General features: G+C 35.9%; 1 protein-coding gene across 1 annotated transcript in view; it reads left to right on the forward strand.

Moving 5' to 3' along the window:
- LOC104514587 (ankyrin repeat and sterile alpha motif domain-containing protein 1B-like) overlaps window positions 1–24,159 on the forward strand; it is a gene marked incomplete at its 3' end in the record, with an annotated part of 69,350 nt that overhangs the window by 40,144 nt on the left and 5,047 nt on the right. Inside the window, exons 2-4 of the mRNA XM_010158320.1 lie at window positions 2,403–2,483; window positions 6,658–6,814; window positions 17,932–18,228. Coding sequence (XP_010156622.1) covers window positions 2,403–2,483; window positions 6,658–6,814; window positions 17,932–18,228 — 535 coding nt within the window. The remainder of the gene's footprint in view (window positions 1–2,402; window positions 2,484–6,657; window positions 6,815–17,931; window positions 18,229–24,159) is intronic.

Below are 24,159 nucleotides of genomic sequence, written 5' to 3' on the forward strand. Positions count from 1 at the left end.
ACCTGCATTTTCTAGGAAATAATGTAGCCCTACTGTAGCAATGCAATATCTCCTAGTAGGGGAGTTCTGCACTGGCCCAAGGGAAAAGAGATGCCTGCAGCTGAGCCCCGCTCATGTCCCCTGTGTTCTTTAGTTTGATAACCAAGTTCTGATTTTGAGCATATCTTTCTGTACCATTTGGGAGCTGACAGTGATTAGCCTGTCCATCCTGTCTCATTTCTCCGAGTCATCAGGATTTTCTCTCCTTTATCCTTTGTCTCCCAGCCTGAGTGTTCTGAGGACCTTCACATAGGTGCATTTATATACTCATTCACAAAGTTTCTGGTTAAAAAGAAATCAGTGTAGTTTCAATTGAAAAATATTTCCTCAGGCCAGAGTCAGCAAGTGCAACAATACATTAACAAACTGCTTGGATTAAAGGAGAAAATTATGGAAGAACTAGCTTTTGATTGTGTTTTGGGGGGGGGGGGGGGGGGGGTTTAATTTTTTTTTAAAGGCCTAATGCATCATGAATAATATATGAACTCATGGATCCCTTGCATTTTGAAAAAAACAACAAACAAACAAATCCTAAACACTGTAAACCATAGCAAGCAAGCAAGCAAAACCAAGTAAATTAATATTCTGGTAATTTATGTATTTATTTTAATATTTAAAATACGACTTTCTATACCACTTTCAATTTTCTGCTTCATTCTACTATAAGCGGGTACAAATCAAAGGAAGAAAGTAGAATCCAATAAATAAGAAAATAATGTATTATGCAAAAGTATAAAAGAGGTTATAGAATATCGATAGGCAAGGACTTCTTTCCTTCCAATAGATAAGGACAGCCTGTCTTTGCATATAAAAAACATCTATTATGGAAGAACTATTGTTTCAAGCACTCAATTTTTACTACTTCATGAAGTTAAAATAATTTCTTTTAATCGAAAGGTTAGAGAGATTTTCATAGCTGGAAGTTGCCTTCTGTAGAACATCTGTAGAATTCTGAGCAGATTAAAATGAAAAATTACTTCATTTGTTGATTCCTTGCACCCAAGAAAATATTTCAGTCCTGTTCTTCCAAGAAATTAAATTGCAGGGAGAGGTGAGGTACCCAGGACTGTGTAGTGTTACAATCACTACAGAACACAATGTATCACACACATAATTCTGTATGCATGCAGTATGACTTATGGGAAAACAACTGCTTAAATTTATCAGCTAATTAATCATTCAAACATACGCACAATGAAAAAGAGACCATTCTGCCACACAAGTATTCCATGGGTAATAAAATACAAATTCAGCACAAAGTATTTCTTAAAAAGCGTATATTAAACATGACATGCCATTTTATTGATCTAGATTGTGAAAAATGTCAGTATGAAAAATTCTCTTCACCTTTTAGCTTCAGGTTATCCTCTTTAAACTGCAGCACCTCATTCTGAAGTGTGAAGTGAAGGGAAAATATGGCCTGCCAATGGCTGTTTAACACTGTATTAGAAGCTAAAGAAAACAGACTGTAATTCAGGCCTCATCATCTTGTGTCCTGGAAGTTGTAATACTAATGATGGAAAAACTGCTTCCACAAAGGATTCAGTCAGCTTGAAATGTAGTCAGTTAGAAAGAACCTGCTGGTGCTCAACAGGCATCTGCTATCCAGTTTCCGGGGTGGGGGGGCACGGGCGGGGGTAGGTGGTGTTCTTGTTTGGGTTGTTTGTGGTTTTGATTAGCAGTCACATATTTCTACTTGAAAACAAAAAATCTCCTTTACTGTTTTGTGACCTGGCCATAAGAGATTATAAAACCAGTTAAACAGGAAGCTGGCTGTAAAATGAGTCCTGTAGAATATAGAAAGATAGCAAACAAACAAACAAACAGTTTATTAAACTTTTGTTTTATATATATATGTAATTTATTTTGAAATATAATTGGTTAAAATGGATTCTAAAATATCAAACCAAGAAAAAATAATAAATTTAGTGTCCCTTTAAGAATATGATTGGTTATCCCTAACCTTACATTTGTATGAATCTAGACTACCTGACCTAAAGTCAAAGAATATATACTTGTGAAAAAACTAGTGCAAAGTCAGATTATAACATCAGTGTAATTACCAGACTAATACTGGGAGAACAGATCTAATTGAAATGACAGAAGAGTTATTAGTCTTTGAGAGTGCCCTACATAAAGTTCATGACTGCTATAAAGATGAATGTGTAAAATTTTTTTTATAAATAAATTATATTGATATCAACATGACATTTGCTATTTTAAGTTCTTTTCAAGATAATTTTTCACTTAAAGTTTAATCACACTTGTTGCAGTGATTTTTACATTATTTATACATCAAGTTTCTGACATTTCTGTACTTAGCAAGCCAAAAACTTAACTTTACAATTGTGTTTTATTTGCAGCATCTGGCGAGGACCAAATATAAACTGCACAGACAGTTCAGGTTATACTGCTTTACATCATGCAGCTTTAAACGGACACAAGTAAGTGCCTCACCTTTAGTTTTCACGTGGAATGTTATTTAACTGCGTGACTTCATGTAGCATAGCACTGAGATTTTCACAGAAAGTTGACAAACCCTGACTTAATAAAATCATCATATTTCCCGTGGGATATATTAATATAAGAATTTTTGTCATTGATATCAGCATGTAGTAATGACAAATAGGAAACACAGTTAGGAAGCTGTTGATTCTATACTGGCTATTCTGAATTCTTCCTTGATTTTGAGTAAAGAAGTTATTCTTGTTACTGCTAGTTTAGCTAGTGGAGAGAAATTGCAACGGAAAAATTTGTAGTATATTTGTGTGTGCATGTACACATGTATAGTGCATTGAATGTTTATGGAAGCAATATTGTGAAACAAAAGAACAGTATAGATTAATCATTATCAAAGTAAAAGTAGCCTGATAAGAATGTTTAGTAGTTATACACTTGAAAGCAGAAAAAAAAAAAAAAGCCTATTACCTTGTATGGGACCTTGTGGCTTTTCCCTCCCTGCTGTCCATCCAAGTTAGTACATGTACGTCTCAACAAGCTTGAGGAAAGCCTGCGAAGTCCCAACTGTGGGGTACTTGCACGGTCAGTAAGAAGTGCAGATGAACTCTTTAAGGCATTGAAGCATCAGTGAAAAACAATGGAAACTATTTTGCTGTTACACCTTGTAATTTGTTCTGTGTTACCACTGTGGTTACATGTTGCCCCTTGCTACCTCCGTTGCACTATAGAAGCATAGAATCATAGTTCTTTAGGCTGGAAAAGACCTTTAAGACCAACTGTTATGCTGCCAACTACATATTGTAAAGAAGGCAGAACAAGAAAGAAACATTTTAATGAGGTCTATAAAGTTGTAGTAGAATGGGTCCCACTGTAACCAATGTAAAGAACTGTCCCACTAATGCAGTCCAGCTACCCAGTTTGTAAATAGATGGTGTTAACACTGTCTGGATTTTCACTAAAGAAAATACTGATGTCAGACTTTGGGTTGTTCCTCTATGGGAGATAAGGAACTGGTCAAAAACCAGCTGAAATTAAGGGTTATTCGCACTAACTTTAATGTGATTTTGGACTGTCCATAAGATAACATATAAGTGATGGTAATTATATGTTTAGTTTGCCCATTTCACAATTTTTACATTCTTCCTTGGAAAAATTAAAACTTTAGATTATGTCTTTAATTATATTCTGGAAACATGCATGTTTTCTTTAGACCAGGTTAATGTTGTGGTAAATATAGGATGTTCTGTTTCTGAATAAATAGAAAAAAATTAAACTAGATATTGTGCATTTTCCAAAATTTCAGTTCTGTAGCAAGATTCAGGATCATCCATTAATATGTTTTACCTTCATGGAATTAGGTCTAAGCCCTTAATATGGTCTGTTAAACTCAGCATTTCTTAAGGGAGAAAATCACATTTCTCTTACTTACAGTTTATGGATTGGTTCTTGTGCCATTGCACATATTTAATTGACAAAGCCCAAGCTTTTGCTTGCAAAGATTGCTGGTCTTGGATAGATGGAATTAGGTTTTTGAGTGTCTAATACCGACTATAAACCAATAGTTACCCAGCAAAGTAAAAATATCACTGTATAAACACTGAATCTATCAGAGATTTGAAGTGAATCCTAGCAATATAGGCTATAAAATCCCAGAACATACAGAAGCCAAATAGTGTTTTCAGACACCGTGTTGGCTAAACTTCTGCTGAAGCCAGAGAGAACTTCAAGATGTGGACTGCTTATGTACAGCAGCAGCTATAACTGCAGCTTTGGAAAAGGTCGTAATGGCCACTGGCTGCTATGACCACTTACCCTCACAGCAGGTAGCAGTTACTGACACCCCATTTGGAGTTTGTTGTATTAAAGTAAACTGAAATATATCATGAGGTGTTTAATGATAAATCATGATGGTTCAGGACCTGCTATCCAGGCCATCGTACTGATCCTACAAGAGCGGTAGCACTGTCAGTGAGAGAATTGCACAAACACCTGCTGTTTGTAATTTGTTATTCACCACAAATAAAAAATAAATACCTTTACACTCTGTTTCAGATTTGAAACTTGATATTAAAAATCAATATTGGGTACAGTTTTCTGACACAAGAGCCTTTCCACTTAGAGAACTTATTGTCCTTTGAAAACTTTAGGGGTATCAATTTTCACCCTTTATACCAGGATGAACTTGAGAGATTTCAGAAAGTTTTTCAGGAAAAGTGAGAACATAAGACTTAATGACCCGAGCAGTATTTTGTGGCTGGGACACTTGCTGGATACCAGTGTCCAAGTCCCTGCTTGATCATTGTATCTGATGAATTCCCTCCTCCTTGGTTATTCTGGGATAGTTCTCTTTCATTTTGAAACTATTTTGCTTTATATAAGTAATTAAATCATATCTGGGGCAGGGACTTTAATCTCAGTCTCCCTAAGTAATTTTACTTAGCCCAGTAAAGTTACTGGGCTAAGGACTCTCAGTCTTCTCCTGTCTGAAATCTATTTCTACAAAATGAAAATGCTCTAACAGAGCACTAAAAAAGACTCACCCCAGAGAAGTGTGATGGATCAGGGCATTCTTGAAAGATGAAGGAGACCAAAGTTCTATTTTGTAGCTTGAATCTTGCAACAGACTTTTCCCAATAGTTGCTGTATATTCTTATTTATAGATTTCAGTTTATTTTTCCTGACTTAGTCTGATTTCTGTTTCTTTGATTATAGAATCACAGAATGGTTTCGGAAGGAAGGGACCTTAAAGATCATCTAGTTCCAACCCCCCTGCCATGTGTGTCCCTTTCAAACTACTCTGTATTTCTAGCCTTCATTAGACCACCAGCTGCAAGACCAACTATTATGATATGAGAAGTCTTTAAAACCTTATTTGTACTAAAATGTTTCTCTTGGGAGTCACTTTTCTGCAACTTTCTGTGCAGCAAGCGTCCTGTAGTAGAGCTGCTGTTTCTTGCTTGTTTTCATGGTTTTTGACCTTGTCAGGAGTAAGCAAAACCCATCTTAAAGTCTCTCTCAAAGATTAGATGTGATGTCTCCACTATCTTTATGATTTCTTTTGAAGATGATTGGGAGTTTCTTTTCACCTGTATATATTTACACTTGCCACATTTTTCTCTCAATAGACAATTAAATAAGGTTCCATCAAGTCTGGGAGAACAATTGCCTTGAGATTTATCTTCTGTCATAATTGTGGTCAAGGGCTTTGTTTTTAGTCAAAACAGAGGCTGCATTGAGCTTCCTCCTCCCTCCACTCCGATTTTTTGAGCTGAATCAGTAAGAGCCAGTGTTTCCATATTAAGCCAAAATGTGTGTAGAACTGCACATACTGTATCATAGATGCTATTAACTTAATAACTACTGAGTACTGACTGTGTCAAAATGTGAAAAGACAAATGGAGGGATAAGAAAGGATTTATTTACTGACATACTTCCTAATCAGTGTTCGTACCACACAGTTGATTTTTAAGTTCAACTTTTGAATTTAAGTACAGGAGGCTGCTTAAAAATCAGTGATGCAATATAATAATCTTTCATTCAATGTGTGATAAGCCACACTGAAAATACTAAAAGGAATATAATAAAAATCAAAATAATAAAAGTCAGTTTTTACCTCACCGCTTTCAGAAAGCTGGATGTGTGAAATTAAAATAGAAACAGTTATTTCATAGAAGATAGTATATAATGCCTTAAAGAATTAGAAAACCTGTTACTTTTAAGTCTTACTGCAAGAACCATGTCTGTAAAACTACCCTCTTGTCTTCATGCCTCCAGAACTCAGCAGTGATGGGCACAGGTGTGCTTCTCTGCCTTTAGTGCCTGGAAGGTTTGTCTTGAGGGTCATGCCAGTGGCCTGGACTGGCAAAGTCTAAAAACGATTCTGTGGCCAGGTGATCCTGTTGAAAGAAATGGATTCAGAGAACTGATGATAATGTTGTTGATAGGTATTCATAAGAAGTAAGAATATTCACAATTGATAACATGTTGGCTATCTGTTTCGTTCTTAGAAACGATCGGTCTTCATTTTTGTAGCTGTTTCACTTGAAATATGGAGTCTTTTTTCTGATATTCAGGGTAAAAAAATTAATAATATGTATGATCATGTGAAAAACTTATAAAGTTTCCTGTCAATTTTTAGATTTCCTTACTGTTTTCCAGGGATATAGTCCTCAAATTACTTCAATATGAAGCATCAACTAATGTGGCAGATAACAAAGGTTATTTTCCTATTCACTTGGCTGCTTGGAGAGGAGATGTAGACATTGTGAAGATTCTTATCCATCATGGACCATCACACTCCAGAGTGAATGAACAGGTGAAGTGATAAAAAATATTTGTGCACATCATCAGAAAAGAGCAGCACATATGCTTTAGATCTGGCAAATTTATATTCAGATTAAAAAAAAAAATCTATTTTTCATTGTTTCAGTAATTTCTTCTCCGACACTGATAAAATTTTTCAGTATAAGCATACCAGATATCTTTCTTTTGGATGGACACTGACCTAAAGGATATTAGGTTTAGAAAGTATGAAAAAACCTTTTGCTTGTTTGTGAAAAATCATATGAAGACGTATTCTAACTATGCATCTTATATATATATTTATGTGAATTTGCATAGCCTCTGTGTCTTTTTTACTTCATTAGATATTAAATTCCTGACAAACTTTGAGATAAAATTAATATTCTTGATATATTTTGAGTGTGCTGTAAATGAACTGATATGCAGACATAAATGACAATCCAGATGGACTGCATGTATGCATGTGCCGCAGAAAGGACACATAAATACTATGAAAAAACGATGAGAGTATTACAGTGGGTAAGGGCAGGACAAGTATGTTGCATTCTGTTGTCAAACATATGGCACGCCTTCTGTTTTCATTCTGTATATTCCTATCTGGTCCATTCCTAGGGTTAGTATTTAGAAATTGGAAGAAAGGAAGAGATTAAAATCTGACACCATCTATAGTCAGCTAAACTGCTTGAGGATTGGAAGAGGCTGTGAAATATGAGTGTAACCATAAACTATTGAATTTGCCAGGGTAATCAGGAAATTATTGGAATGTAAAGGTGGGAGTCAGCTCCAGATTCAGATTTAAATTTTAGTGTCTACATTGCCTGTATACACACTGTTTTATTCTGCAGAGGTCTAGTCAGTGTAACCATAGGAGCCAATAGGGTTATTCGGGTGACCAAAAGTAAGGCAGGATTCATTTGCCCAAACACAGAAATTCAGTGCCTTCTAAAGCCCTGCAGTAACTGAGACATCTGTATAGGCCTAAAGGTGTGATAGAGGATGCTCAGCATTTCCATGTCCTTGTGGACTGGCTGATGGACTGCAGGTGGGGTGCCCTACAGCTCCTCAAGTGGCAAAATACTATCTAACAAAGGAATTGCACTCAGTGTCTAAGTTAATGCGGCCGGAAGGCAAACTGTGAGAAAATTAGAAACATTAGACTTAATTGCAAACACATAATCAGTGTGAGATGTCGTTTCTTGAATCATCTATTTGATATTTGAGGTTATGCGTTTAGTTATTGGAATCCATACAATAACTATGATATGAATATCAAGTATTAGTGCAGGAAATAAAAGTATTAAAATACACCCATGTGACAGTCTTCTGAGAAATCCTATAATACCCTGGCTGATCCAAGAAAAAATACAAAACCCAGAACTTGTCATTCTGTGGTTGGAGTTGCTGATTAGAACTTTCTCCGAGTTTCTCATTGTCATGAGCTTAGTAGTTGAATTGTAGGGTTATCTTTTGTCAAGGAAAAGAATTTTTTTCAGTTTTATTTCTGCAACAAAATAAAAAGCAAGTTTCTGATTGCATGTTATTTATTTGCTTGAAGAGGTTCCTTGTACTCTACTGAAAGAAAACTGGAAGCTATGCAGGTACTTCAGAGAGAGGTATAGTGAAAAAGATATTTCAGTAAGAGTAGAAGAAAAAATATGAATTAAAACCTACTTCTTCCCAATCCCACATATACTTCCAAACTTCTAGAATATTCTCGAGCTTGACTGGGCTGCTGTCCAGTCTCTCTGGTTGCTCTCACTGGAGCAAATAAGCAGGGATACATCTGATTCTATACTCCACTGACTCAAAAAAGGTCTTGTCATCAGATCTGCTGCTGTTTATACATTTTACCCAAAAACTTCATAATGGAAAATATATGAGCAATCCTCACAAGAAATGTTGGAACTGGAGTCTCTTAAGGGAATCTTAATCATATTAAGCTTTGAAGTTAACCTCATGCATACACTGTTCGGACCTTGTAAATCCCCCCGTGTTCCCCTCTAGACAATGGCTAGCTGTTGTAGAGGGACCGCTTTGCTGGCATAAACTTTCCCCAGCTAATTAGCACTCTGTGTGGGAGAATATTATCCATATCATGGAATGAAGGAAATGTCATGTTGCTATAAAGCCATCTCCACCCATGTATCCTCAGATAACACCAGAGTGGCATCGTCATCCTAATACCCATTGTACATTCTTATGAGTCTGTACGCTTCTGAGGCTTTTGCTTATTTGCTTGTAGGCCCCAGATTAGGTGGCTCCTCATAGTTTCTCTCAGATCTGTGGCGCTGAAGCTATTTTTCTATTTTTCTTCTTTGTATTTTCTTCTGAGAGTTGGGGAGAAGGATAGCCATTTTCCCTGACATTTTTTCACCACAGCAAATAATATACCCAAGTCAGACTTTTTCCTGGTGTGTGTGGGGTGTTTTTTTGTGTGTGTGTGTATGTGTACGAATCACATTATTAATGTATGTGCCTTCAGTTTAAGAAAATAATTTTCTTCATTATTTAAAAATTGTTGCAACTGATTTGTAATATATCTTTGCCTTTAATCTATTTTATTAAAATTCTGTGTAAAAGAAATGCTTCTAAAAACTTAAGTGAAAGTAATGAACAGCACAACAAAGAAATAAATGAGAAGCTCATAATGCATAAGTCTATGTTAACTGAATTAATGGATTTAATGCAATATACTATTAATTAATTGAACTGCATTATACACATTGAAAATGCAGTTAACTAGCATTATAGGATCATATCCAGCTCCAGCATCTAAAGCTCTGAATGCCCCCTACTGTTGCTATTACATAAAATTAAAAAAAAACCCCAACAAACCCAAACCAAAACAAACAGTGTAAGAGGTGAACAGATAAATGACAATTATTTCGTTGGAGTGGTGGAATGTGCACTGGCAATTCCACCCCCAGAAAGTGGTTACAGCAGCAATTATATAAGAATAATTCTATCACTGTTTAACACAGGAGTCCTAGTAGATATGCATGATTTATGTTTTACATTACAAAATGTAGTGAAATTACAAGTCACATAAGTGTTTCAACTTCATTGCTGAAGACTTGAAAATATGTAAATTATAAATTGAATGAAGATCAAGTAGGTAATATGAGATCAAGTTTTCTTAGTAAATTAATACCAAATATAATTAAAAAGTATGCTGTTAACAGTCAAACTACTTACCTGCTTGTTTATGTAGAGACATCTGGTGATGTTCTCTTTTTTGTGATTCTGCCTGGTTTTTTTATGCATATGGTATGAGTTTTTCCTTACATTTTTGTATTTAATGTACTGTAGAATTTGCCAGTGCATCAAATTGTAATTGTCATAAAACCCACTCACGTTTCCTTGACGCTGTTTGATGCTTTTACTAAAATGTGGAGGAAAAGAGTTCAGGATGCATCCGTAATATGTAAATACCTAACATCTGACATATTTACTGACTTGCCCAAATCATCAAAATGAAGCACAGACATTATATGCTTCTCTCAGTGACACCTCAGGGACTTCCAGAAGTACAGTTCAGTTCCAAAGTAGGCTGCAAAACCAATAATTTTCGTGTTCTATATTTGATGTGCTTCCCCTTCCCTTAAACTAGAGACTATGTGAATGAACTTCAGAATTTCTATTACAACTCTTGCTATACTCTTTTTAGAAGAAAAAATTTGCAGAAACAATCTTTTTTTATTTGAGCCAATTGCAGCAATAATTTTGAAGAAAACATTTATTCAAACTTGTCAACCAAATTGAAGAGTTACTTTTAAATTTTGTTTCCACATAAAGAAAGATGAATTTCAATGGGAAGTCGTAGATTTGATTTTGATTCACACTGGACATTTTGCAGCAGAATTTTTCCCAATAACTTTTACAATTAACTTTCTCTAAAAAATACTACTAAATCCAAGTATTCTGTAAATTATGGGACATTTTTATTTGTCATCATATTGTTCTTTTATGGTAAAAATATTCATTAGAACAGGTTCATAGAATTATAGAACAGTTTGGGTGAGAGGAGACCTTCAAAGATCATCTAGTCCAACCCCCTGCCATGGGCAGGAACATCTTCCAGTAGATCAGGTTGCTCAAAGTCCCGTCTGACTTGACCTTGAACACTTCCAAAGATGGGGCATCCACAGCTTCTCTGGGTGACCTGATCCAGAGTCTCACCACACTCATCATAAAAAAAGTCTTCCTTACATCCAATCTAAATCTACCTTCTTTCAGCTTAAAACCATTTCCACTTGTCCTGTCACTCCAGGCCCTGGTAAAAAGTCTCCCTCCATCTTTCTTACAAGCCCCCTATATATATATTGGAAGGCAGTAATAAAGGCCCCTGGGGCCTTGTCCAGGCTGAACAACCCAAATTCTCTCAGCCTGCCTTCATAGGAGAGGTGGTCCCTCCTTCTGAATATTTTCGTGCTCCCTCACTGGAATCGCTCCAACAGGTCCGTGACTTCCTTGTGCTGGGTACCCTAGAGCTGGACACAGTACTCCAGGTGGGACCTCATGGGAGCAAAGGAGGAGAATCACCTCCCTTGACCTGCTGGCCATGATTTTTTTTTATATCTCCCAGGATACAGTTGGCTTTCTGGACTGAAAGTGCACATTGCCTGCTTGTCCAATTTTTCATCCATCAATATCCCAAGTCCTTCTCTGCAAGGCTGCTCCTAATAATTTCATTATTGAGTCTGTACTGATATTGGGGATGGTCCTGACCCATGTGCAGGACCTTGCAGTTAGACTTGTCGAACTTCATGAGGTTCACATGGGCCCATTTATCAAGCCTGCCAACATTCTTCTGGATGGCATCCCTTCCGTTTAGTGAATCAACTGAACCACACACCTTGGAGTCATCCACAAACCTACTGAGAGTGAACTAAGTCCCACTATCTATGTCATTGATGGTGATATTAGATAGTATTGGTCACAATACAACCTTAGGGGGACACTACTCGTTACAGGAATGTTCATTAGGAATGAGAATACAGAGGCTTAAATTATGCTATAGTATAGAACTTTTTTATATACCTGATAGGTATGAACTCTCAGATTTCTAAATTTTTAAATATAAACAAAGTTGTGAATAATTTTTTTCTGTGTACAATTACAGTTGCAGCAAAATGAAAAAGGCAAATATTTAGTATTGTCTTAAATGCTTTGATTTTTAAGTAATTTTTGAAAATGTATCTGGAAATATTGGGTATGCCTAAAATGTAATGCTTAGTTTTGTGTTTAAGAGAGCACTTGGTAAGAAAATTTATGGGGGTTTTTATTTCTTTAATGACTTTCAAATTAGACAGGATCATTGATAATGTGTGATAAGAATAAGGATGTCATTAGTTATTTTTCCACATAAACTGTTAAAATCTGTGCACTGTGTAAAAACCCATTTCCTTCCTCAAAAAGAATGGACAACAAAGTCAAAATATTGCTCCCAAGAGCTCTCCTCATTCTTGGCTGTTTCTCCTGTAACATTGTTCATCCTTTGCCCTAGACATCCAGGAAAGCTACTAGCTGAATCAATCAGGGAAACTTCCTTATTTTTTTCAAAATTAAAAACTTATATTGGTGGAATTTCTCAGGAAACTGCCATCCTGTTTTAATAGATGAAGTAAGACCGTCCTGAGATCATTCTTTCTCTGTCTGGGATAGTTTCTTTAATTTTTTCGCTGTTTAATTCTTTAATTATTAAAACCTGATTTTTGTGTCATTTTTTTTTCTCTCAAGTTGACTTGAGTATATATTCTTGAGTATATTGAGTATATATAGAGACTTTTTCAAATTCTCCCATTGCTCTGTTCTTCTTTGACTTAAATTCTTCCTTCATAACTGAGGCAGTAGCACAAAGCTTTTAATAAAAAAAAGTCTTGTTCAGTTATTTGATATTGGGATTATGTGACAAAGAAATGTCACAGTGATTTAGGAAGTCTTCCTTTTCAAGTTCATATTCAAAATGTGTAGATAATGAAGGAGCTGATCATTCTTCGGAAAGGTCTGTAAAAGCATAGAATCATAGAATGGTTTAGGTGGGAAGGAACCTTAAAGACCACCTAGTTCCAACCCCCCTGCCATGGGCAGGGACACCTTCCACTAGACCAGGTTGCTCAAAGCCTCATCCAGCCTGGCCTTGAACACTTCCAGGGATAGGGCATCCACAGCTTCTCTGGGCGACCTGTTCCAGTGCCTCACCACCCTCTCTGGGAAGAACTTCTTCCTGATATCTAATCTAACCCTCCCCACTTTCAATTTAAACCCGTTACCCCTTGTCCTGTCACTACAGGCCCTTGTAAAAAGTTCCCCTCAGCTTCCTTGTAGCCCCTTCAGGTACTGGAAGGGGCTGTAAGGTCTCCCCAGAGCCTTCTCTTCTCCAGGCTGAACAAGCCCAACTCTCTCAGCCTGTCCCCATAGCAGAGGTGCTCCAGCCCTCTGAGAGTCTTCGTGGCCTCCTCTGGATTCGTTCCTACCAGTCTATATCCTTCTGATGTTGAGGGCTCCACAGCTGGACGTAGCACTCCAGGTGGGGTCTCACAAGAGCAGAGCAGAGGGGGAGAATCCCCTCCCTCGACCTGCTGGCCACACTTCTCCTGCTACAGCCCAGGGTACAATTGGACTCAGTCACTACTTGAGAGTCTTTATTGCTTTAATAGTATTTGCATGGACCTCAGGAGTGTTCAAATTTGTTTGGGAAAAATAAAGAACTAAACAAGTGCAGTAAAAATCCTAAATGTTTCAACTGTTCCATCCTATATAATAATAATGAGAGCCATCAGACTGCCACGCTTCAAGAATTGTCCCTATAACGTATTTGGTAAGCTGTCCTCTAATGAATAGACCTTAAGATGTGTTCTACATATTGTGGTGGCATGTGTTCTTAGCAGCTAAATTTTGCAGGATAGCCTATAATACTGAGGAGATGCAACGCTGTGAAGGCACAGTTCAGTTTGCAGCAACAGAAGTCTGAGTTCTGGCTGTATGTGGAAGAGGACAGATTCAGAGAAAAGCTAGAAAATGTTAGGACTGTGCCCATGAAAAGACCCATGTAATAAGTAATGAAAAAGAAAATCATGAAAGGTTAAAAGCTGAATCAATCATAAGGCGCCTTCCTTATTTCTGAAAGAGGTCCATTGGGACATACGAATAACTACTTAGTTAAAATATTAGTAATTATCAATATTAGGGACTTCTGGTTTGCACTATTTTGGCATAATATTGGTCTACTCTTTTCAACTTATATTCTGCATGCCCTCCTTGGTTCTGATTTCTAGATCTTTCCTTTTCGTGATTCATTCAGTCTTAGGATCTATCTTGTAGTTTGTAACATGTAAAGAAGTATCTGAAATTTCTAAAAGCATTCTGGACTTTTTCTTCAGCACTGGATGCATTATTTAGCCCTTGGATATCAGCTTTGGAGGTTTAATTACACAGTGGTAACTCACATGCAGACAACTGTATTTTCATAGCAGGTTAACTGCTATGAAACATATATTGATATATGTTGATATATATATGAACATATATTGATATATATATGAACATATATTGATATGTTCTCTCATAAACTGCACTCCAGAAGCAACTGTTTACATCTAGGACTCAAAATGTAGGCAATAGTACTAAAATATTATTAATTTATTCAAGAATATTTTTCATGTTTTTGAATATTTCTTTAACATAATGGGCTATGTTAGAGATACAAGGTCAAATAATACCTTAAAATCAAGAGTTATACCTGGGTTAACTTTGCCACATATAAGACGTAAGAAATAACAGCATTCATTGTTGAGAGCAAGGAAATCACATAACTTCAGGTCTTAAAATATCACAATTTAAACAAATATTTTTAATTTTTATTTTTTTATTTATTCTTACTGTATGTCTTCTATAAACAAATGCCTTAAGGAGGAAGTTCCTAACACTGACTGAGACGTGTATGTCCATCATTCCATGAGGAGTGAGAAGAGGAAGATAATGTTTCTTCCAATCCAGGAAATACACGGTTATAGCTTCTCCCATCTTAGGGGTTTCTCTGGGAATGCTAAACCAGCTGTGTGTATCTGGTAGGCACTCCCTTCTTTCCTAAATTTGTAGATAGCAGACTCTGTCAAAACCTACTTTAAAACTCTGTCCTCTGTCCTCAGTAAAACTTCTTGCTTTCAAGTTGATTTATTTTATGTGAGCATTACTAAATTGTCAAAGTGGATAAATTTAGTGAGCAGATAAACAAATTGTAATTCTCTCTTTGAAAGTTAAAAATCATTCTGTCTTTTATACCTGAATTGATTAATTTACATTTTAAAGAGGGAAGAATGTTGTATTATTACGTTTTAATTAGGTAGTACCTCAGCTCTGATAACACAATATGTACAATGCCTGTTTTGACAGTGTATGTGTGAGTGATTTATCATGTATGACCAGGTTGGATTCTTCTATTTTATTTCAGTGGCACCTAGTTCTTTTTAATTTTAAATCAGTTTGGTTTGTCATTAACTGAAATGTAGTTTTAATTTGACAAATGCAAAGAAACAAACCATACAAAAATGTTCAACAACGTTCATTTGAAAATAAGAACATTTTATTCAGTTTTACAGATGGTTTTATACACCATGCTCTTTTAAAATATACTTTTCTGTAAATATTCCCTTGCATGAAAATGCATCTGGATATTCTTTATTTAGGGGGGAGGCAAATTTCAGTCCGCTGCACAGCAGCAGTGATTTGAACTGGTTGGTCTCTGTATGGCTACATCTGTGACTGAATTTTGAGATTATTTTTGAGAATATTTTTGAATTTTCACATTTTGCGAAGAAGGGTGTAGCCCATTTGATTTTTATGTCTCTCAAAATTAAATCAGAATACTTTTAAACTACGATATTAGACTCTTGACACAAGTTTCCAGATATTTTATATATTATCTGGAAATGCTTGAAAAAACTTCCAACCTAAGCAGATATTAGACAGATAGATAGATAGATAGATAGATAGATCTGTTTGACAACTGTATAATAGATGTGTATTTTGCTATTTACCTCACAGAATGTGTATATGGTTATACATCTAATTTCTTTGTATAACTATTTCCATTGGATATGTAAATACACTAACTGTAGGCACAAATTACCATAATTGGCCATTTTATGTGCAATTATCTGTTTTCATACTTAATTGTGGTAGTTGTACACAAAATTAGACTGCAATTGCTTGTTCATCTATGCAGCTCTGTCCATGAAATATTGAAAATCTAAAAATAAATTCTAATAAATTATGCTTGTAATCTGTGGTTATACCGCTGTATGTAAAAAAATTGCTTTGCTCAGTCCTGTATGAGGGACACATTGGAAGTCAGTAGGGCACAACAAGCGTATCACAGGTAGCTGATAAATCATTGCAGTCGTGGTATGGTGATAGTACATATTTTAACCTGAATTTATGGTCTGTGTAATAAAGACCACGTGGTGGTCTGAATAATGCACAATTATTCAAATACTTATTAGTCATCAAGCCCTGATGTCATCACTTCCCACTTTGTACCTGCCCCTTCCCCAGCTTCTGTCTTGCACTTTAGCAGGAAACACATTCCAGTCTCTGGGATCCTGTGTGGAGTTGCAGACACCTGTAGCGTTTATCTGCAACATTAATTTATCTGAAGGTATTGATCTGTCTTTGCTGTCTCCCAATTTCACCTGAGTCATTTTAAATTACCAGATGAGATGAAAATGATGGCAGTGTTAGAACCATACACCTGAGATTTAAGTTCTTGATTATAGAATTAGAAACACTGTCACCAAAAAAAAAAAAAAAAAATCCCCCGTTTCCACTTTTGTAGCTACAGCACTGAAACATGCATTTTCTTATCCTAGCTGCCTTTTGAGTAAGAGACCAAAGCCTCATTTCTCTGATTCTCTCACCCTTTCAGTCTTTCAAAAGACAAATGGTTTTTTCTGTTTTCAGTTGTCTGTCCGCAGAAGTTTCTTCAGTTGTTGCCTTGAAACATACAGCCTATGGATTCAGATTTATATCTTCTCCTTTCTTTAGAATTATATTTCTGCCCTTCTCTAGTACTTTTTCTGAATTTACATGAATTATTTATTTCTTTATATGACACATTAGCTTATTGGCTTTCCACTTTTACAACAGTTTCAAAACTGTCACAAAATTTTATAAATCATATCTCAGAAGATGTATTCAATGTACATACTTTTAAAATTTATAGCATCTAGCCTATTTTAAGGCTTCTTAGAGACTACATAAGAATCATTAATAATCTAGATGGCATATAGAATTCAGACAACTATATAAATTATTTCCTTCCTCTCTGCCTGAAGTTATTTGTCTGTTTGGGTTTGCAAGTACACAGGTGGAACTGGAAGAAAACAATGAAAGAAGATACTGCTTGTTCTCAGTATTTATTTATTATTAAGATTATTAAATAGTGTTTGAAGAAAGACTTGGAGGGCATTGCTGTATAAAGCAAAAACTTACTCAATCCACTGCATACAACTACTCATATGCCTTAAAACGCACACGCACATCTCCCTGGAGTCCTGAGAAGACTAACTGCTTACGTGATATGCTAGGTCTTTCTAATATCTACAGCTGCTATTTTGCCTTCTTCCAAGCTTTGATTGTTGTCTTGATAGTAACTTTTTAGTGACATATGAAACTAGCCTTGTGCCTGATACATTTTCATTACACAGTTGTTTTTAATTTCACTAGTCTAATAACAAATTGCTATGATTTAAAACCAGTTATACTAAGAGAGACATAAGTGTCGGAGTAGTTCTGAGAGAAGGACTCAGCTGTGATTTCAGGGACAGTTGAATCAGGAATGATTACAGATTTTGGCATATCATGAGCAGCAAGGTGTTTTGGGGCATGTTGTTAAAAATGGATTGGGAACGATGTGGACACACAAGGACCTGATCTCCTTGAGAGCTAAAGTATTAATGCATTATTAGTAAAATCTTAGTGGAGTCATGCTGTAGCATTTACATACATTACCATATGTTATATTGCAAAACCTGCCTGCGTAGGGATCTCATGGAGGCAATTTATAGAAACTGAGCAATTCTGTTGTGTGATTGAACATGAATTTCTGAAGTTTGCGTTTTGCTTTAACAGAATAATGAAAATGAAACAGCACTGCATTGTGCAGCTCAGTATGGTCATTCAGAAGTAGTCGCTGTTCTGTTAGAAGAGCTAACGGACCCTACAATAAGGAACAACAAACTAGAAACACCTCTGGATCTGGCAGCACTGTATGGTCGCCTGCGTGTTGTAAAAATGATCATCAAGGCATACCCAAACCTGATGAACTGTAATACAAGGAAACACACTCCTTTGCATCTTGCGGCACGTAATGGCCACAAAGCTGTTGTGCAGGTGCTTCTGGAGGCTGGAATGGACGTCAGCTGCCAAGTTAGTGTGTAATTTATTTCTCCCCTTCTTCCTTTCCTCCTTTCTTCCTTTCTTTCATTAGTTACCATTATCATTGCAATATGATCCAAATGAAATAACTTATTTTTTCTTTTAACATACACTTGCATCTACTTTGTTAGAAATGCTGCACGGTGATGTATAGTACAGATTTATTTTTTATGACTCAAATGATGTATGAAAGAAAGATACGTGTCATCAAAGCTGAGTGTATATTTTAATGTTGTCTTGAGGCATGTAAATACACAAATCATATCAACCATTCATGTAGGTGTATGTATATATATATATATTTTTTTTTTTTTCAACATTGGCCTTAATGTTACTAAGCTGACTTGCTAAAGCTATGGCCCTTAATGGTTATAGCAATCAGAAAGTTTGACTAAGACCTCATTTTCTCAAGATATTCCATTCTAAACCCAAAGTTACTACATAATAATATTTTTATTTTCTGCTTTTCTAAACCTGTATTCTATAAATCTAAAAGAAAATACTGTAGCACTTCACTCTTGCAGCTACTGACTTCAACCTGTTAGCTGCTTGGTGCATCTAGTTCTGTGCACAGGAAGTTACAGTGGTGCAAAAGAGGTAATATAAAAAAAAAAAAAAAGTCACAGATAGGATCAGATACAAGGTACAGCAGCAGTAAATTTTAGGTCCAATTCTTTGTAGTGGAAAGTGTACAAGCCTTTTAACTACACAGCATAATTCTGTTATGTGTGAAGTCTTGCTTCAGTCACATGATTTCTCTTGATTTGAATGATGGTACTGTATTTGAGTTTAAAGTGTATTTTATCTTCAGATTGAAAGTAGCCTTCTTGGTCTCCGGGCATATATAATATGCTTTGAATTAAGGTTGTTTTAGCTTTGTATCTGTTTTCAGATATACCAAGGAAATAAAAAAATCCACTCATTCTTTACCAGTAGGTCATTTAATAAATCTTGTGAACTTTGCCTAAAATTAGAATAAGTTTTATAGCCATTTTAAGCTTTAGGTGATTTAATCAAACACATTTGTACATAGAGTTCCCTTTTATATAGAAAGATTGAACCTGCATTCTGTGTACTTTGATTATTTCTGCCTTATTCCATCAAGGTCATGTTTTTCAACTTTTGTGGAAAAGAATGTGATGTGGGAAAGAAACAATAAATCTAAATAAAACCCCAAAGCAAACCAGAAAATATTGATGTATTTTAAGTTTACAAATGGCTAGTCTCAAATGCCTTCAGAATGAAAATGTGGTAAAATTGTTTTGCAACTTTTATTAGCTCTAGTATATTTTGAGTTTGTATTTTTACTTGTTTCAAACTATTTCAAACTGGAACAGTTTTTTTCCTCCTGTGGTTTGCTTACTTGTGTATCTGTCTACTGTTATGCTTCCAATTTAATTTGCTTTTGATTTTCTCGACTAGAAACTGATACTCTTGCGAAGGTTAATGAAAGCAGATCTTTTGGATCAGCTCTCCTTTACTACTACTACATCTTCAGTAATTTAGAAAAGTTTAATGTTAAAGAAACACATAATGGAACATTTGAATACATGTTTCTGAATGTGTAATTCCTCTTCTATCCCTACCAGATAAATGAGAAAAAAGTCAGAAAGAAACTGATGCCTGAATTTATGCTTAAGAAATAGAGTAATAGAAGAAAAATATTCTCTGTCATGGCAACTTACAAATTGATGGCTACATAAGGGTTGAATATTACACAATGCTTTTATGAAATGTGTTCTTCCTCTTATGTAACCTAGATAATTTTAGCACTACTGTGTATTCTCCTAAGCCATTTCTATCTATAGTTATATCAAAAGTTTTTTTTCTTGTCTTTAAAAAATACAATGGCTGAAATTTTGTACTATCTTCTTTTAAGGAATGAGAGATTCTTTTAGTAATGGTGATCTGTTTGCCATATACACTAAAATTCTCAGACTGTCTTCTTTTTGTAAAATTCTGATTTGTTTTAAGTAATTTCTATTCTTATTTTTTTTAGTTATTCTTAGGTAGGGAGAATTTTAAAATTTTATTTTATTTTAATTTTTTGCATGGAATAATCCTGCTTCTTCTCTGTTTGTCCTATTTGCCATAAGGAAATACAATTTATTTCTTTTTTCACCGGTATACATATTCTCCATCAATATGTTCCTTTTCATTCAGCATCTTAGCATATTGGCAAGTTGGCTCTGTACATATTGTTAACTTACTGCTTCTATCTACCTCTGAAAAATTCTTTGTTGATGGTTACTGGCAGCTCATTAAACTGAGCACAGCATAAAATATCGGCCTGTTACTTAAAACTGAACTCAGCTCTTTTAATATTAATTAAATTGCTCTGCATCACTGATTGGGAAAGAACAATATATAAAATATAATCCCACATGGTAAATAAAATTGGACACATTCATAGACATTAAATAATTTCAGCTTATCAGCAGTAAAATGTTCTCAGAATATTGAAAGACAATTATAGAAGTAGCCTATCTGCTATCACTCTGTAATTGTAAATATTTATATGTATAAATGGGTAGTTTACTTTAGCCATGTTATCTTTCTCTTCTGTACTCCCTAAGCACTTTTAATCATAGCAAATATTTGGAGTAATAATAGACAGCATTTAATTTTTGATTGAATTAATCACACATTTTATTCATTTCCCAGGTCTATCCAATATCCTTCAATCTGAAATTATTTAGAAGTGGGCAATACAAATCTGCTTCATCTCTTTATGCTTTGAAGTTTTCATTTAAATTGAAACATATGAAAAATACACAGGTTTTGGGTGAGTGCTAGATTTTGGGCCCTCAGTAAAATAAGATACTGCACAGTTCAGTGTGTTTCATGTAAAGAGTAATTTTATAGTTGTAAATACCTTAAAATCTTGGCCCCTTCTGCTTATCCCACTTTCATCTCCCCCTGTTTGCCTCCCCTGTCTGTTCCAGTAATGATGGGAATTTCCATTGCTTATCACTGTAGCTCCTCTGCAAAGAGCTCTGGCCCTTCCTTTTTGCTGTCAATATGTGTGGAGGATGTTCTGTGAATCAATTTGCAAAGCTTCCATTTCATCCTTCAGATTTTGTCTGAAATCCATATCAAAACTATAGTAAACTGCAGAAGAATAAGGCCTAGACAAATGACCTAATTACAAGCTCTTGCATATTTACATGGTTAAAAAAATCTCTAATTAATAAAACCCTTGATGCTTTTATGTGAGCCTGCAAATTGTACGCCAAGTTGATTTGTGTATCCTGGTGTTCCTACTGACAATGTCCTTCTATCCTCGCTTGCTTTGTGTGTCCAGCTGTGACATTGTACCTGTATTTAGCTGTAACCTACTTGGGGCAGGGGCTGTCTTACTGAAGTGCTTAGCACAATTTGTGCTATAGTGCTCTGTATTTGATATACAGAAAATGTATGCCAGGGAATCAATATATAGTCCATTGATGCAAACTCAAGCAGACTTTAGCTCATTGTGTTCACGAAAAAATATCAGCATTTTTTACATTAAACATCACTGTGGAAGGATTTCCAAATATAGTGGTAGTGTTCACTTTGCCAGAACAGTATGATCCAAGGCAATGAAAGCTTCAGGAAGTAAAGCAGTGAATATTGTCTATAAATCTTAAGTTTGCTTGCTGTAGTATAGACAACAAGAGTACATTAGCACATATGTAAACCATTGTAAGTGAAAAGATCTGGCTAAAAACTCTAGCACATCTTAAATAATATATAGAACTTACTTGCAACTACATTTTTAATCCTTCCAATTTGTGTAACATACTCTATTGCACCATAAAAAACCCTCAAAATTATTTCTATCCTTGAGTAGTAGTCCATGTGTACATTTACCAAGAGATACGTATCTACTCAGCCAGTCCAAGTTTCTCTTGGACTTGCTCAGCATTTTCCCTATGTTAAAATGGAGTTTGGTAACTGAACGCTCTGGTAACAAGGACGTTTCTGCCTTCTGGACATTTTTTGGGTCGAGGGATCTGAATCATTTGTTAGCTATTCACCATTAACATTAACTCCTGCCTAGAGCCTTTAAGATTTATGTCAGCATTCATCTTTGTGATATCTCATGCAGGATTACACATCTGCATCTTACAAGTGATAGTTTTCATTCAATTTCTTAGAAAATTTATGCTTTCAGCAAGGAAAATACTACTTGCCTTTCTTCCCATGGGGAATTTTGATCAGTAGGAAGGACTGCTTCCAGTTCTGACAGTTATATCAGGATCTTTTCCTACCCTTAACTGAGGAGTCTGAGGATAGATCCTCTTCCTTGTCCTCAAAGCTGTCAATCCAGCATGGTGGAACTTAATCTTTCTCAGTCTCAGATCACACCACAGCAATGGATTCTAGATAGCTGTTGTCACTAAAGTATGTCCATTTTTTCCATTAAAAATAGTTTGTTATTAATATTAATACAGAATGATCTTTACAATTTTAGTTAAGGTGCAGCTGGTTCCCATCTCTGCAGTTCATCCTCAGTAAGACTAAAATTTAGTGCTAGGCTTCCTATAACATTTGAACCTTTGTGGATTTCATTGTTGGTGTATACATCACTAATTGTCATCCCTGGCAGAATCACAGTATGGTTGAGGTTGGAAGGGAACTCTGGAGGTCATCTGGCCCTACCCTTCTGTTCAAGCAGGGTCCTAGACCAGTTTACCCAGGACCATGTCTAGACAGCTTTTGAATATCTCCAATGATTGAAACTCTAGAGATTTCCTGGTCAACTTGTACCAGGGCTCAGTTGTCTGCACAGCAAAAAATGTTTCCTGATGTTCAGACAGAACCTCCTGTGTATCAAGTTTTCCGCATTACCTCTTTTGTCACTGAACACCACTGAGCCTGGCTCAGTCTTCTTTACACCCTTCCTTCAGATATTTGTACACACTGGTGAGATCTCCCCTGAGCCTTCTCTTGCCTAGGCGAAACATTTCCAGCTCTCTCAGCCTTTCCTCATAGAAGAGATGCTCCAGTCTCTTAATCTCCAGTAGCTCTGTGTCTATCTTGTACCGGGGAGCCCAGAACTGTACAGAGTATTCCAGGTGTGGCCTCACCAGTGGTGAATAGAAGGGAAGGTCACCTCTTGACCTGCAAGCAACCCTCCTCCTAGTGCAGCCCAGGATATCATTAGCTGTTTTTCTGCAAGAACACATTGCTGGTGAATGTTGAAATAAGACAGAATATGTTCTGCTGTAGTGAATATGTTCAAATATGAGAGAGACATTCCTCTTTTCTCCAAACAGAGACTGATTAATTGTGATTGATCCCCTATTTTGGTGTTCTTCTCTGGCAGGTTATCATGCCAAAATTCTTCCCACTGGGACTTCTGAATTTCATCACCTGTCTTTTCAAAGTAAAATATTTTGGGAGTCAAAACGCTACCTCACGTCCTTGATGACAGAGAACTCCATGTTAATAGTACCAGGTCTACCCAATGGTTTTTAGGTTTATTCATGTCAGTAAGCTACCACTGCAAAGGAAATGCCAGATACACACAAATACCGAAGAGGATAATAGGCTGTGCCAAACAAATCCTTTTTCAAGATTGCTGATGTCAAGCCTTTTTCAGTAATCAGACTACGCGTGATTTTCTGAGAACTGTTTTAATTCCCAGCAATTTCTGAGCTGCAACTTAAGCTCAGTGTGTACCTTTGTGGTTGTGCTATGTCATTGCAGAGTTATCCAGTGTTGGTCAATTGCAGTTACTGGAAAACTGCTGTAGACATTGTTTGAGTAAAGGATTCTGAAACCATCTCTTAAGTAAATATGAATATTTGGTCTTCTTGTTTAGAGTAACTCTGTGAATGTTCATCTGGATTGCTTCTGAAAATGGAAAAATTATAAATTGTTTTCAGATATGCATTTCACATGTACATTCTTTTACTGACTTCCTTCTCCTCTCCA

Source organism: Eurypyga helias, unplaced genomic scaffold (assembly GCF_000690775.1).
Source record: "Eurypyga helias isolate BGI_N326 unplaced genomic scaffold, ASM69077v1 scaffold10329, whole genome shotgun sequence".
Lineage (NCBI taxonomy): Eukaryota > Metazoa > Chordata > Aves > Eurypygiformes > Eurypygidae > Eurypyga > Eurypyga helias.